Raw genomic sequence first — 17,671 nt, 5'->3', positions numbered from 1 at the left:
GTGATGATTTAGTGGAGACAATAGATGTAATTTACTCTTTTTAACGTAGGCAGTATGGGTGAAGAGAGAGATGGAATGATAGCTTGGAGAAGCAGTAGAATCCAAGGAACTTTGAGGGGAGTAGGAAAGATGGTGAGGTTTGTGTATGTACATATATATATATATGTATACCTTTTAAAAAATTTCAAAGGATATTTAAAGTACTGAAACTAAGCTGTTAACATATCTCAAGCAGGTTTGAGAAAGTAGGTTATGTATATTTACAAATACATTCTATTTCTAACTCATTTTATAAACTTTATATCTCTATATCTAATGTCTCATTCCCAACAGTTAAATTTTTCTCTAAGCATCATTGTTTTGGTCACTATTGTCTTACCTTTGTTTGAAGAGCCTTACAATCCTGATGTAGGCTATTCATTTAACACCAGAGTTGCACAGGCCGTCTATCTCCATCTTTCCCTTACACTGAAAATCATGCTTCAGTTCTACTTTAGATATTCAGTTATCCACACTTCTTTCTAATATCTAAACTCATACTGAACTCTCTCCCATCACAGGGTTGCTATTATTTAGTAACTTTTTGGAGTGATTTAAGCTTTTTTGTTGGTTGTCTTGGAACACAGCTATTATTTTTTAACTTGTCTTCAAGGCAAATGTACCAAGTACCTAGACAACTTGCAAATGAACTTTGAAATATCGTGTGTGTGTGTGTGTGTGTGTGTGTGTGTGTGTGTGTGTGTGTGTGTGTGTAGAATGAAACTATGAATCTCCATTTTATGCTGCTTTTTAAGAATATGTAATGTAAAATTCCATGTATTACTTTCAGAATTCTACTCTTACTTGCCCTTTCTGAATTCCTTCACTTTTCTATGTATCAATTTTTTTTCAGTAGCTTTCCTTTTTTTAAGCATCAATGTACCTAATTCCACTCCCTTTACTTCCAGTTAAAAAGCTGAAAAAAAAAACCTTGTAAAAAATAGATGAAGTCACATACAATGAATCCACACACACACATAGTGAACTATATCTAAGCTTGAGTTTATCACTTCTTTAGGAAGGGGGTAACCTGTCTCCTCATAGTCTACTGCAAACATAATTAGACATTTTATTGATTATTGTTAAGTCTTTCACAGTTTTTCTTTATACTTTTATTATACTTATTGAAAATTGTTCTGATTCTCTTCATTTAAACCTACATCAATTCATATGAGATTCTTTGTAATTATCTTATTTTTTATATTACAATAATATTTTATTATATTAATAAACCAAAAGTTATCCAGCCAATCCCTAATTGGATATGTTCTTAGAACCTAGGTTTTGGGGTTTGTTTTGTTTCAGTATCTTCTTAAGAATTGGAAGTTTATTTTGCGTAAATTATTTCCTCCCTGGTATTCTCCCTCTGTTTACTTTGTTGCATTGAATATATTTCTACATACATATTCCTTTATCTAGTTGAGATAAAGATGAGGTTCATATGATACCTGATCTTTCTGTTCCTCCATATTTTTATACTAATCTTCTAACTCCTTGGGACACTAGTGAATTTCTTTTATATTCCTAGTATATTTCCCTTTACTTTCCTCAGAAGAGAAGCAATATAACCCAAAGATTTCAGTCTTTCTTTTTTACCCCTTTGAAGCTATTAAATTACCAAACGGACACCTCTTTTTATTGGCATTACTACATTATACTGGTTCTTCCAATCACTCAAATCAGTTTACCTTTCTAAGTTTCTCTACATTTTTGCATTTTTAACTCTGGTCTTTTTATCAAAAAAGTTTGAAAGTCTTTCATTAAAAACCATTTTAATTTCCTTGTTGGTTTGTACTCATCTTTGCAGGATAAATTATTCTTGATTATAACCTCATTATCTTTTGCCTTTTGAAATATTGTATTTCAAAAAAAAATTTTTTTAGTAAAAGTTTCCACATTTTGTCTGAACTGTGTTCTTGGTATTTGAAAACTTCTTTCTGGATGCCTATAGTATCTTTTATTTGATGTCAAAGTTCTGGATTTTAGCTATGATATTCCTGTGTCTTTTTCTTGTACTCTTATTTTCAGAAAATTCTTTCAGTTTTAACTGGGCAGTTTTATTTTATGATATTTTTAAAAATTACTGATCAGGCTTTTTTAAATTATGATTTTCACAGAGTGCAGTGTTACTTAACTTAATTTTCTTTAGCCTGTTTTCTAGGTCAGTTTTTTAAAATATTAAATATCTTATTTTTTTCTATTTTTCAATCATTTGATTTTGTTCTAATATTTCTTGCTGTCTCATGGAGTCATTGATTTTTGTTTGCCCTATTCTAGTTTTTAGTGAATCCTTTACTTAGGTAATGTTCATCTCTTTCTCTTATTTATTCTCCTTCCATTTCTTTCTTCAAGAGCATTTACTGAGTTTCCTAAATCCCTTTCTTCCTTTCTTCTTAGGTATTCATATAGAGTCCTTGTAGAACATTAATTCATTTTTCTTTTGAGTAGAAAGTTATTGGGCATTGTTTTCCCCCTTTTGGGTATTCTTTTAAAGTATAGTAATTTTTTATACTGTCTGTATCTCCTTGTTTTGTATCTTTAGCTTTAGTTCTTTAATTGCTGCTTTGTGCAAAGGCCTTCTTTTGCCCTTTGCTCTACCTTGGAGGGAAATGGCTATTTCAGATTGGTTTTACCCTGAGTCACCTAGGTTCTTGCATAAGCTTTCTTCTGGGGTTAGGCCTTCCTGAATCTATAAAGTTTAGGGATCTTCAGTCACTTGAAGTTCCACAGCAGGAATCCACAGACCTTGGAACCTTAGAGTGTACTGGTTGAAGACATGCTGATAATACTTATTGGTCATTGCTACATTCCTACTGGGAACTGTCACATTCATTCACTGAAAGTTCCAAGGTCCCCTACTGTAGGTATTTTCCAATTACTGTTAGATTTCTTGGTGGGGGGGGTATTTCTTTATTGTATGTGGTCAGAGAATTTTTTAGACTGCAGTGTCTCTGGAACAACTTTGGTTATACTGGGAGCTTAGGAGCTTCTTTGCAGGGTAGCTCCCTTTCAAACTGCTTTTGGGTTGTAGACTAACTTTTTGTGTAATTCTAGGATGAAAAAAGTTAATATGGTTTTTCATTTAATATGTTGGTTTTTATTCAGTCTAGAATGAATTTCAGGTTTTTGCTGGAGTAAAGGTGTAGAACTGGGCCAGCCTGCCTTCATTCAGGTAGCCCTCTTAGCCAGAAGATTATGACTTTTTTTGTTGAAAGGTGCTGCATTTTTCAGTGGTCTCATAAACGGAAGGATTTGGCAAGGTATATTTTAAAAACTTAAATTCCAAAGATTTATTACCTTACAATTGTGTTCTGTTCTTTTTTTTTTAAACAGGTGGTCATGCTTGTCCTAGCTTGGAAATTGGATGCGCAGAACATGGGTTATTTTACATTACAGGAATGGTTAAAAGGAATGACATCTCTGCAGTAAGTCTTTTTTATTATTATTATTTTAAAGAACAATAATTCCCTAATTAATTGCATGTAGGTAAATTTGTTTCTTCTTTGGAGAGTTTACTAAGTTGCATTTCAAGTAATATATAATCTAACTTTTCAAATCTTGAATAGTTGAGGTGCAATGAACAATTAGGAATTTTCACAAAACCACAAAGTTGTAAGGGATCTTGGTGGCCCCAAAAAATATCTGAATATGAATCCCTTCTATATTAAGTGACTGTATGGTATTATTTTGAAAACCCACTATTAAGGGAACCTACTACTTCTCAGCGCAAGCCTATTGTAATTTTGAACCATTTAAATAAGAATTTTTTCCTTTCATAGAGCCAAAATCTGACTGTAAACTTTCACGTGTTTTCCCTACTTTTACTCACTGAGACAAAGGTATAAAAAGACTTAAGGCATCTATTATGTATTTCTTGCTCCCCTCTAGATCCACTGTTTTCTGGGCAACACATTATTTATTGCTTCAACTTATGCTTCTTTGGCAGTCTTTAGTCCCCTTACTAGCCTGTTTGGCTTCTAGAATGTATTCTAGTTTATTTATATTCTTCCTAAAATATGATGTCTGTAGTTAAACCCAATTGTCCAGAGGTGGTGATATGACTATTGATTATGTTTCTTTCCTGTACTAGAAAGTATGGCTCTTTTCTTTTGATCTATCACCCTTAGGTGCATACTAAACATGTAATTCATTAAAACTTAATTTTGAATAGTATTGAGTCTTGCTGATTCAGAAGTATACTGATTATTTAATTCCTAATAACTTAGAGTGATTTCTAATTCTCACTTTAACTGTGAATTTTATATATATGTACACATATGTGTGTGTGTATATATATGCATATATATATATATATATATATATATGTGATTTCTATTTTGAAAGCCATAATAATGGTTTATTTTTTTACTGGTATTCATTTAATTTTGTTCATCAAACATTTAACATCCTCCAGTGTTAGTAATTCATTAAGCACATACTATGTAGATGGCACTAGGCTGGGCATTGACCTTAGGCAAAAATGAAATAGCCTCTGCTCTCAAGTAAAATTCATAACAGTTAAAGAGCAAAACAGAGGAAATTATCAGAAACCTTTTTTTGGCCGCAGAACTTTTAACTTAGAGGAAATAAATACTTTAAAAAAATAAAATATTATCAAAAGAAATTGAACAAACTATAAATGACCTCTCAAAAGGAAAACAAACAAACTCCAGGATTAGGATGGATTTAGAAGAATAGGAAGCATTCAGAAGTGTTAAAAGCATTCTTAGGACATGTAATTATAATTGCAATAGAAAAATAAATCTTCCTTCCAGTCTCTTTCTATGATATAAATATGATCTTAAATCTAAACAAGGGAAAGACAAAACAGATCATTGGATCAGTAGACCAGTGCTCCTAATAGACATAAATGATCATTTTTAAAGTAAATTCTACGTAATTTTAAGTAAAATATTAGCGAGTAAGCTATATCATCATTTTTTTTAAAATTGCATTCTGCGTCCAGATGTGTGCTGTGGCATAAAGAAGATTTAGAATGATAATCCTGTAATCAAAACCTCCTGATTAGATGCTGAAAAGACTTTTGACAAAATCCAAAACCATTTCAATTAATACCCTCTAAATATAAGAATGAATAGACTTTACATTAAGTAAAACCTAACTTAAATCAAAGGGTGGGGGGGGAGGGGAAAAGATCCACAAGTACAAAAATATTTATAGCAGATGGAAACTGAGACGATGCCCATCAATTGGGGAATGACTGAATGAGTTGAGGTATGTGTGGTGGATGGAGTAAGAAACAATGTTTTCAGAAAACCCTGAAAAGACACGAACTGATGTTGAGTGAAATACGCAGAACCAGGATAACTTTTTTTTTTTGCACCACCTAACTTCCCCTTGTTTTCCTTTATTTTTATATTATGTATCCACATTAGTATGTGATGTGAGATTTTCAACTCATTGCAGTTTTCCTGGTAGTTTTTGTCATATAGTAGTTCTTACCCAAATATCTGGGATCTTCAAATTTATAAAACATCAAGCTACTTTATATAATTACTTCCATATATTATAGATCAAATCTGTTTTACTAATCCTCATTATTTCTTAATTTTATATTATTACAATAATCTTGTTATAAGAGTAAACAAACTCCCCCCATCCCCCAAGAAGATGAGAAACCTCAGAGTGGGGGAAAAATGTACTTTAGTACCATGTTCAGATTCCAATGGCTCTGTCTCTGGGGTGAGTTGCTTTCTTTATCATAGGTCCACCAGAGAAGTTGCTTGAATATTTCTCCCACAGTTACTACTGTAAGCTATTTTCCTCCACTCTATTCCTCCCCGCTTTTCATTTATTTTATTCTCTCTGCTTTCATCCTGTCCCTGTCCAAAAGTATGTTGTATCTGAGTAACCCTCTCCCACAATCTTACCTCTCTTTTATCACCTATTCCCCCCTTCCTTCCCCCCCATCCCCCCCATCCCATCCCTTTCCTCTTATTTTTCTCTAGGTTAAGATAGATTTCTATACCCTATTAAGTGTGTATGTTATTTCTTCTCTGAGCCGTTTCTGATAAGACTGAAGGCTCACTCATTCCCCCTCGCCTTCCCCCATTCCACTCCATTGAAAAAAGCTTTTTCTTGATCCTTATGCGAAATATCTCAGCCTCTTCTTCCTCTCCTTTCTCTTCCTCCCAGTGCTCTCCTTTATCACCCATTGACTCCATCTTTTTACTATATTATACCATTATATTCCACTCCTTCCTGTGACCTGTCTGTATATGCTTCTTTCAACATCTCTTATAATTGAGCAAGTTCCTATGAGTTATCAATATCGTCTTCACATGCAGGAATACAAACAGTTCAACATCATTAAGTTCCTTATAATTAATCTTTCTTGTTCACCCCCTCTATGCTTCCCCTGAGTCCTGTACTTGAAGATCAAACTTTCTGTTCAGTTCTGGTTGTTTCAGTAGGATAGTTTGAAAGTCACCTGTTTCATTGAAAGTTCATCTTTTCCCCTGAAAAAAGGATGTTCAGTTTTGCTGGGTAGTTGATTCTTGGTTGTAAACCAACATCTTTTGCCTTCCAGAATATCATATTACAATCCCTATGAGCCTTTAACATAGATGCTGCCAGATCCTGTGTAATCCTGACTATAGAGCCACAATAGTTGAATTGTTTGTTTCTGGCAGCTTTTAGTATTTTCTCTTTGACTTGGGAGTTTTGGAATTTGGCTATAATATTCCTGTAAGTTTTGGGGGGGGATCTCTTTCAGGAGGTGATTGGTAAATTCCTTCAATTTCTATTTTATGCTTTGCTTCTAGGATCTCAGAGAAAATTTGCTGTATTATTTCTTAAAAATCAAAATGTAGTCTCTTTTCCTGGTGGTGACTTTCAGGTAGCCCTATAATTTCTAATTTATTTCTCCTGGATCTGTTTTTGAGGTTGGTTGTTTTTCCAATGAGATATTTCACATTTTCTTTTAATTTTTGCCTGGCCAATTCTGTTTTTTAAGGCATGCTTCTCCTCACTTGTCTTTTATTTTTCTTTTTCCATTTGGCCTAAACTAGTTTTTAACATTATTTTCTTCAGCATTTTTTGTATTTCTTTAACAAAACTACTGATTTGGTTTTCATGATTTTTCTGTATCACTCTCATTTCTCCTCCCAATTTTTCCTCCACCTCCCTTAATTGATTTTCAAAGTCTTTTTTGAGTTCATTCATAATATGAGTCCACTTTCTATTTCTCCTAGAGGCTTTGGATATAGAAGCTTTGAGTTTGTCATCTTCTGAATTTTCCATGGGACCAAAGTAATTTCTATGGTCATATTCATCTTTTTCTTTTGTTTACTCATTTCCTCAGCCTAAGACTAATTTACCAAACTTCCAAGGCTTTGTGGGGTTTTGGGGACACCCCACTTGGACCTTTATTCTTTCAAGGTCTTATGCTCTCTTGGTTGTGCTTTTATATGTAGATGACCACAGGCCTCCCCTCTGCCCTGGAGCTGTAAGGAGGGTCCTTGCTCAGCTACCTTAGTATGGAAGTCAAAACAGCAATCTGATCTGAGTGTGGGCAAACAGCAGAGTCCTGCCCCAGGGAGAGCAAAGAGATCTCTGTAATCTCCCCCCTACTCCCCTACTGACTGTGGGCTGCAGACTGGCTTCCCCAATTCCAGCTGTAGGTTCTCACTGCAGGGCTGCTCTAAGGCTGGTGCTCAGAGTTCTCTCACCACCCCTTCAAGCTGTTCTTGGTGATCCCTGGGCTGCACTGTGGCTGTGGCTTTCTTCCAACCCCTGGTCCCATTGAAACACACCCTCCCACGGAACTTCTAAGTTGTCTTGGACTGGGAAATTTTATTACTCAGTCTTTCTATGTGTTCTGTCCCTCTAAATATTGGCTAGTGTCTTAATATGATGGCTTTTAGAGTTTTGTGGGGAATGAGTTTCAGGGAAATCCTGCCTTCAAGCCACCATCTTGACTCCACCACCAGGAAATTTTTTTTTTTTTGCAAGGCAAATAGGATTGAGTGGCTTGCCCAAGGCCACACAGCTAGGTAATTATTAAGTGTCTGAGAACCGGATTTGAACCCAGGTACTCCTGACTCCAGGGCTTGTGCTTTATCCACTGCGCCATCTAGCTGGCCCCAGGAAAAATTTTTAGTAGCACTTTTTAATAGCAGCATAACACCTTGATCAGTTATGATGGACTCAACTTTTCTCAGCATACAGTGATCAAACACAGTTCTAAAGGACTTGCAATGTAAAGTACCATTCACATCCAGAGGAAAAAGTATGGAATCTAAATGCAGATCAAAGTGAACTATTTTCACTTTTTAAAATTTTTCTTTGCATTTCCCTTTTCATGGTTTTCCTTTTTTGTTCTATTCTTCTTTGACAATGTAACCAATATAGAAATCTATAGCATAATTGTACATGTATAACTTATGTCATATTAGTTGTTATCTAAGGGTGGAAGGAGGGAAGAGTGGGAGAGAGAAAACTTCAAAAATGAAAATTATCTTTACATATACTTAGAAAAATAAAATAAATAATTCAAAAATAAACTCAAGGATAAGTATTATATGTAATTGAAAAAAGTTAAAAATGTTTCTGATTCAAAGATGCATAATATTACCATCCTAGAAATAACAAAATTGTAGCTATTTGTAAATGATAAGATTTATTATGAAATCCCTAAAATCAATTCAGTAATCAATTGAAACAATAAATGTGACATATTTGTAGGATTTAAAATATTCATATAAAGATATCAATTAACATTTATTATCCATAAAATTCAGCAGGAAGAACTAGAAAGAAGATTTCTTTTCAGAATACCTACATAAAATATAAAATATTTTGGAGGATATCTACCAAAATATATATGCATTATGACAGAACCAATGTTTCCTGATGCAACTTACTTCAGCCACAATTTCTTCTTCTCTCATGGGGTCTCATTGCTCTAGCCTTTTTTTTATTTTATTTTTATTTTTTATTAATTATTTTATTTTATTTTGCTCTAGCTTTCTTGTTGCAACTTTCTGATTATAAGGCTTACAAAGTCTCAACCATTATAGTCTGGTTCTCTCAGACGTAATGGGTATCTGAAACCATAGGAGTTGGCATACCCTGATAATTTAATAACAAGATGTGTTTCCAAATAGAAATTAGGGGAATTGTCCAGAGGGGTAAGTGCTGCTATAGCTTTGTTTTATTACTGTGTTTTTCCTAGTTGAATAACTCAGAAATGAATATTTCTTTCTAACATCAAATCTAAACGATAAAGGTGCTGGTATTAAAGTATTAAAAAACATGCAAGAATTAATAATATATATCTAAATATTAAAAACTACAGAAATAGTTTGGGGCATCTATAGAGCACTGACCCTGGAGTCAGGAGTATCTGAGTTCAAATCCGGCCTCAGACACTTAATAAGTACCTAGCTGTGTGGCCTTGGACAAGCCACTTAACCCCATTGCCTTGCAAAAAAACTTTAAAAAAACCCTACAGAAATAAAGACATAAATAATTGGAAAGGGATTATTTAAGAATTGGATGAGCTATGTAGATCTTAATAAAAAATGACAAAACCGCTAAAAGTAATTTAGTCATATAATGCTATACTAGTGAATTATCAAAGTATTATTTACAAAATAATTGGGAAATTCATATAGAAAAATAAATTTGGGCAAGAATCTTAAAGGGAAAGTGATTCTAAGAACACTAAATCTCAGACTATACTGCAAATCAGGAATTATCAGGATGATTTGAGAGTAGTTAACTTTTAAGGTCAATCAATGGAATAATTAAGCACCCAGTATAAATCATCCTGGAATAGTTTATAATGCTAAGCCAAATTACTTCTTTTGGACTGCATACATAACAATAATCAGAATTAGTGTAATAACATTTCATTAAGATGATATTGGAAAATTTTAAATAATAAAGTAGCAAGTTATATTACTTGTATTACTCTGGGCCATAAGCCATCTTGTTATTTAGGCACTTTCTAGTCATGTCCGACTCTTCATGACCCCATTTGGGGTTTTCTTGGCAAAGATAATGAAGTAGTTTGCCATTTCCTTCTCCAACGTATTTTACTGATGAGGAAACTGAGACAAACAGGATTAAGTGATTTAATCAGATTCACACTGCTAGTGTCTGTGGCTTGATTTGAACTCAGACCTGCTTGACTCCAGGCTCAGAGCTCTTTATAATATACCAGTCATCTAGCACTTAATTTTTGAAGTAAATTTATTTTTCAAAAACTAAGCAAATAATATTTCTCCAAGTATATAGTATCTAATTAAAAAAACACCAAAAACAACCCTAAGAACTTGTATTATTCTCCTACCCCCCAGTTGGAAAATACTTTGTTTGCTTTTTTACGTGGCTTAGTAAACAATGCAAATAGAATTTTGAGGATAGTAGAACACGTAGATTTCATTCTTTAAATAGAAAATTTGAAACTCAAAGAAGTTATTAAAGGGGCCATTTTGTATATGAGGTTCATTCATACCAGCTTATATAACAGAATTGTACCAACTTCATATTCTGTCCTAGTGTCCAATAAAATTGTGCTATTTGTTTTTAAAAGTTGTTTTTTTGACATTTTCTAATCATTTTCTAAAATGTTTAGTGTATTGATATTACACTATAAATAAAATGTTTTTATTCCATAGTTTTAAATTTTTAAAAAGAAATTTTAAAAATCAATTTTTTAATATCCTAAGATTGAAAGGAACTTCTATTATATGTTATCTATTTACCTTTATCCTTTAGGGTTTTCCTTTTGCTTGTAGTATATATGTTACTACAAAGGGTTTTTTTAGTGGCACATCATAAAACTTGCATTTTACATGCAGATATTTATGTGGCTCTGTCATTTTCTCTCTATTCTTTAGATGTGATTCAACAGAGAAATTAAGAAGTTCTTTGGATTACATGAGATCATTATTAAATGAACCTGCAAATTTCAAACTTATTTACAGATATGCATTTGACTTTGCCCGGGTGAGTATTTTTATTTTGAATGTTTCCTGGAGATTTTATTTTTAATATGCCATAGCAATGAAGCAAATTTAAATTGCTCCCATGATGCTAGTTAATATTTCCCTTTTCTTTTAAAACTAACCCCTTGTGTAAAAATTAGATATGATAGCATAAATTCCATTTTAGGAACCTAACAGTATGTTTGGTTTGATTTTAAAAATAGCTTAAAAATTGAAAGGCATCTATTTTCTAAGGTTTGTGTTCATTGAGAGTAGGTATGGTCTTAACTATATTTGTGTCTCCTCCAGGACTGACTGTAGTAACTAACTATTCAGCAGAATGAGTATTTTTTCGGTAATAATGAAGTGTTTTATATTGTGTAAAACAACAAAAATACCTGTAAATTTAGTCTAATATTCCAGTTTAATCTTTTCTAATGTAGTTTTGACTTAGATGTTAAGGTTAGGTCATCTTGTGAAAATCATTGGAATATCAAATTAATTTAATCTCAGTTGACATTACATAAAGATGGCAGCTTATATCCAGTTTACATCTAGGCCCAGCCTAGCTAAATTTACAGAAGCTTCTTGGGTTTAGGAGGTTGGAGAGATTTGAAACTAATTTTTAAGGCATAGAAGGAATTGCAGTCTGCACTATTAAAACACGTTCATACATAGAGAATGGTGAATCTTTGAAGAGTTTAAATATTTATTTAAAATATGTAATCTTGGGGTGGATAGAGCACTGGCCCTGGAGTCAGGAGTACCTGAGTTCAAATTTGGCCTCAGACACTTAATAATTACCTAGCTGTGTGACCTTGGGCAAGCCACTTAACCCTATTGCCTTGCAAAAAAAAAACCCTAAAAAAAATGAAATTAAAATATGTAATATATGTAAAAATATGTAAATATGTAAAAATAAAAAATATGTAAAATGTGTAATCTTGTATCAGACTTTGAGTTAAACTGAGCCACATAAGAAAGTTATTCTTGGTTTGATAATATCAGTTTTTAATTAATTGTTGTGAGAAAGTGAATTCTAAAATTATGAATGAGATTAAGAATACATTTTAGGATCTTGCATGTTAAAAATATTTATCAAATATTTAAAGATAGTTATTTCAATGATTAGAACTTTCTAGAGTGATAGATTTGTTTCTCCAAATGATTGTTTTAAATGTTATTTTTATTTTTCTCATTTAATGTCAATAAAAACATTTAACATGTTTTTAAAATTTTAATATTTCCCCCATTATATGTAAAACAATTTAAACATTCTTTTTTTTTTAAGTCATCAAATATCTATTATTAAATTGTAAGCACCTGGAGAGAAGAGTCATTCACTTCTGCCTCTTTTATAATGTTCCATGGTGCTTAGTACAGTGCTTAGTATTTTTTTCTTTTAAAGAAAGATTTTATTTATTTTGAGTTTTACAATTTTCCCCCCATTCTTGCTTCCCTCCCCTCACCCCCTATAGAAGGCATTCTTAAACATTCTTTTTAAAAAATTTTTTTTGAGTTTCAAATGTTCTTTCTCCTCCCCTCTGCATTCCCATTGAGAAGGCAAGCAATTTAATGTGTCATATATGTGCAATCATACAAAACATACTTGTTTTAATCATATTATGAAGGAAAACACAAACAAAAAAATCCAAGAAAAAATATACTTCATCTGCATTCAAATTTCATTCATTCTTTCTCTGTAAAAAAGATAGCTTTTTTTCATCATAACTTCTTCAGAGTTGTCTTAGATCATTGTATTGCTGAGAATAGATAAGTAATCCACAATGGATCATGATATAATATTGCTCTTATTGTATACAATGTTCTCTTGGATCCACTCATTTCCCTTTGAATCAGTTCACAAAAGTCTTTTTCTGGGAGCATCCTGCTCATCGTTTCTTATATCCCAATGGTACTCCATCACAATCATATACAATAGCTTGTTCAGCCATTCCTCAGTTGAGGGACATCCCTTCACTTTCCAATTTTTTTTTTACCACTTCTAAAAGATCTGCTATAAATATTTATGCAGATGTAAGTCCTTTTCCTTTTTTTAAATTTTCTTTGGAATTCAAGCCAAATGGTATTGCTTGCTCAAAGGGTAAGCATGTTTTTTTTTAGCCCTTTGGGCCCTGTTGGAAATTGCTCTACAGAATGGTTAAATCACCATACAACTTCATCAACAGCTCATTTGTGTCTCAGTTCTCCCACATTCCATCCAACATTTGTCATTTTTTTCTATCATATTATCCAATCTGTTAAGTGTGGACTGTACTTCAGAGTTGTTTTAATTTTTATTTCTCTAATCAATAGTGATTGAGAGCATATTTTTATGTGACTATAGATAACTTTATTTATTTTGTCTGAACACTGTTCACATTCTTTGAACATTTCCAGTTGAGAAATGACTCTTTCTGTAAATTTAACTCAGTTCTCTATATATTAAGAAATTAGAGAAACCTACTATAAAATTTTTTTTCTAAGTTATGATTGCTATATATATTTCCTTCCATCCTATTTCCCCCACTCTCTTCCTTTTCACCCTGTCCATTCTCAAAAATGTTTTGCTTCTCACTGGTGCTTCCCTCAATCTGCCCTCCCTTCTATTAGCTCCCATCCTTCTTTTATCCCTTTCTCCTTCTATTATTCTATAGATTTCTATACCCAGCTGAGTAGTGTGTTATTTAACCAATTCTGATGAGAATTAAGTTCATGCTCCTTCCCATCCCATACTTCCCCTTCACTGTAAAAGCTCTCTTGCACTTCTTTTATAACACATAATTTATCCTACTCTCAGATAATTTATCTCACTCAAGCTCTTCCCTTTCCCCTTCTCCCAATGCATAAATATCACACATACCCATCCCCCCACACACACACACGCACACACACAATCCTCTCTCTCTCTCTCTCTCCCTCCCTCCCACTTCCCTAAAAATGAGAAAGGTTTTAGGAGTTAACAAATATCATCTTCCAAAGTAGGAATGTAAACAGATTAATCTTACTGAATTCATTATGATTTCTCTTTGTTTACTTTTTTTAGGTTTTTTTTTTTTTTTTGCAAGGCAAATGGGGTTAAGTGGCTTGCCCACACAGCTAGGTAATTATTAAGTGTCTGAGGTCAAATTTGAATTCAGTACTCCTGACTCCAGGGCTGGTGCTCTATCTGCTGCGCCACCTAGCTGCCCCTCATGTTTACTTTTTGAAGCTTCTCTAGAGTCTTAAATTTGAAAATCAAATTTTTGTTCAACTCTGGTCTATTTATCAGGAATTTTTGAAAATCCTGTTTTTATTGAATATCTATTTGTCTCCCTGAAAGATTATATTCAATTTTGCTGAGTGGGAAATTCTTGAGTGTAACCCTAGCTCTTTTGTCCTTGAAAAATATTATTTTTCAAGCCTTTCTAAACTTTAATGTAGAAACTGCTGAATCTTGTATTATCCTCACTGTGCCTCCAAGATATTTTGTTTCTTTATAGCTGCTTGCAATATTTTCTCCTTGATCTGAGAGCTCATGAAATTGACTATTTTACACCTGAGAGTTTTCGTTTTGGGATCTTTCAGGAGGTGATCAGTGGATTCTTTCAATCTCTATTTTACCCTCTGCTTCTAGGAATATCAGGGCAATTTTCCTTGGAAATTTTTTGGAAGATGATTCTAGACCCTTTTTAAAAAAATTTTTTTTTGGCTTTTCATGTATAACAATAATTCTTAAATTATTTCTCCTGGATCTATTTTTCATGTCAATTGTTTTTCCAATGAGATATTCTTGACATTTCCTTCTGTTTTTTTCATCCTTCTGATTTTGTTTTATTATTTCATGAAGTCTGATGGAGCTGTTAGCTTCCATTTGCAATTCTACTATTATTAGGAAGTTCTCTTCCTTGAATTTTTGTGCCCCTTTTTCCATTTGACAAATTCTGCTTTATAAGGCATTCTTTTCTTCATTGAATTTTTATCTTTTACCCTTTGATCTATTCTATGTTTTAAGGTGTTATTTTCTTCCATTTTTTGTACCTCCTTTGCCAAACTATTGTCTTTTTTCACGATTTACTCTCATATTTCTTCCCAATTTTTCTTCTTCCCTCTTAATGATTTTAAAAATCCTTTTTGAACTTTTCCATGGCCTAAGACTAATTTATGTTTCTTTGAGGCTTTGGATGGAGTCACTTTGACTTTGTTATCTTCTTCTGAGTATAAGTTTTGATCTTCCCAGTCACCATATTAATTTAACTCTATGCTAAAGTGGGACTTTACTTCCAGAGTGCTTCCCAAGCTCTAGGTTTTTTGTGTAGCTGTTTTCAGAGATAATTCTGTAAGTTTTTAGCCTTCCAAAGTGGTATGATCTAGAGAGAGGTATGTTTACCACTCTTCTGGCCTGTGCTCTAGTCTGTGAGAGACCACAAAGCACTCTTTTCCACTCTGAAGCTGTAACCAGCCCCCTTCTCTTCTCTAGCAGCAAACTCTGTTATGCTAGTACTCTTCCTCACCCTACACTCAGGACTAAGACTCAGATTCAAGTGAGGGCAATGAAGTGTGTGGACTGAGAAATCTGGAAACTATCACTGCTGCCATTAATTCAATTGTCCCCAAGACCCACTGCTGATTTGCTGCAGCCTCTGTCTGACCATGCTGCATTCTCACTTGGTTGCAACAAACTTTTTCTGTCTACCTACACTTTCCTGTCTGTCTAATTTGCCTTGTGCTGGGAAATTATTTTCCCCTATTCTTCTCTTAGTTTTCCCATTTCAGAATTTGTTTTGACTCACTGAAATTGTTTGGAGGGATTTTGAGGAAAGTTCAGGTGATTTTCTCCAACATCTTGGTGAGCCCCAGTTCTTTCTTCAACATCTTACTCTGATTCTGCAACATTCATCTTTAAAAACTTTTAGTTCCAAATTCTCTTCCTTCCTTCACTTACCTCCCATCTTGAGATGTCCTGCAATTTTATATAGATTATACATAATAAGTCAGGCAAAATATGTCCACACACAATGTTCTTTTTGTTTTGCTGTGTGTGGTGCACTGGGGTTAAGTGATTTGGCCAAGGTCACACAGCTAGTAAATATCAAGTGTCTGAAACCAGATTTGAACTCCTGACTCCAGGGCTGGTGTTCTATACATTGTGCTACCTAGCTGCTTCCCTACAATGATCTTTTAAAGCTAAAAATATGGAGCAAATAATTACTTTAACTTTTTTTCTTTGTTACTAATTTATTAATCTTTTTTTCCCCAACTAAGAAATTTAGGACTGCATGAAAGGTATATTTGCAGATTAACTTGTTATATCAGTTATTACATATTCAGAGTTTATGGTATATAGTTCTCACGAAGTTTTGATTTTGTACTAAAATCAGTTAAGTCATAGCTTGGAGAAGACAAAAATAAACTATTACAATAAATTGGAATTATAATTAGTATATAGTTAGCCTTTTATAGAATCTCAAAGTTAGAAGGTCATTTGAAGGCCATCTCTACCAGTGTAGTATCATTTAGGTTCTTTTTTTAAAGATTTCAAGTAAAGACTGACCCTGATCTTCTGAAGCAGCCAATTTCACTTTGGGATAGCTCTTATTTTTCATTATAGTAAACTTTAATTTTTGCCTCTTTGTAACTTAGACTCATTACTATTCATTTTATCTGGTGCACAGCAGAATAAATGTCATCTCTCTTCAGATATTTGAAGACAGTGATCATGTTCTTGTTAATTCATCTCTGTTAAGTATTTTTAATTCCTTTGACTGGGGCAGCTAGGTGGCACAGTGGATAGAGTACTGACCCTGGAATCAGGAGGACCTGAGTTCAAATCCAGTCTAAGACATTTAATAATTACCTAACAGTGTGACCTTGGGCAAATCACTTAAACCCACTGCCTTGCAAAAACAAAAACAAAATTCCTTTGATTGTTCTGTGTATGAAATGTACTTGAAGTTTCACTACCTTGATTGCCCTTTTCTGGAACTCATTTAATTTAGCTTAGCATAAATATGTTTTTTATTTATGTTCCTGTTCATCAATCCATTACATTTATGTACCATACTTTGTTTAACCATTCTTCATTTGATGGTCCCCTACTTTATTCTAGTTCTTTTTCACCACAGTTTGTCCTGCTATGATTATTTTGGGTACAGTTAAGACCTTTTTGTCTTTGATCTCTTTGGGGTTATTCTGGGTCGAAGGTTTTAGTCAGATTTTTGACTAAATAATTTCAAATAGATTTCTAGAAATGTTGAACCAGTTGGCCTCTCCACCTAGAGCATATTATCATGTAGCTTTTCCAATACTGAATATTTTCAGCTTGTTCAGCTTACTAGGTGAGAGATGCACCATCACTAAGAGTTGTTTGATTTACATTTCTTCTTATTAGTGATTTGGAGAAATTTTTCATATTGTTATTAATAATTTATAGTTCTTCTTTTAAGGATCAATTGCTTTTATATTTTGACCATTTAGGCAGTAGTATAAATGTATTATCTAGGGTTCATATCAGATTAGTCTTTCCTCTATTTCACTATCATAAATACTGAAATGAAGAAAGTATTTTTCCAAGGCCTCCCATCATTTGTACTTTTTAATATCCAATTATTCCTTGTAGGTAAGAACCACATAAAGAATAGAATTTCTCTTTATTAGTTCCTTCACCTTTTGAAGTATTAAATTTTTATTAATGCAAG

The 17,671-nt window shown here is 33.2% G+C and overlaps 1 protein-coding gene across 8 annotated transcripts in view; it reads left to right on the top strand.

Annotated features, from left to right (window-relative positions):
• DCUN1D4 (defective in cullin neddylation 1 domain containing 4) overlaps positions 1–17,671 on the top strand; it is a 103,802-nt gene that overhangs the window by 72,777 nt on the left and 13,354 nt on the right. For all 8 annotated transcript variants that reach the window (XM_074229467.1, XM_074229466.1, XM_074229472.1 and 5 more), the window contains 2 exons: positions 3,373–3,464; positions 10,908–11,016. In XM_074229467.1, coding sequence (XP_074085568.1) covers positions 3,373–3,464; positions 10,908–11,016 — 201 coding nt within the window. The remainder of the gene's footprint in view (positions 1–3,372; positions 3,465–10,907; positions 11,017–17,671) is intronic.

This window comes from Macrotis lagotis, chromosome 3, assembly GCF_037893015.1.
Source record: "Macrotis lagotis isolate mMagLag1 chromosome 3, bilby.v1.9.chrom.fasta, whole genome shotgun sequence".
Lineage (NCBI taxonomy): Eukaryota > Metazoa > Chordata > Mammalia > Peramelemorphia > Peramelidae > Macrotis > Macrotis lagotis.
This window is presented reverse-complemented; position numbering and strand designations above follow the sequence as displayed.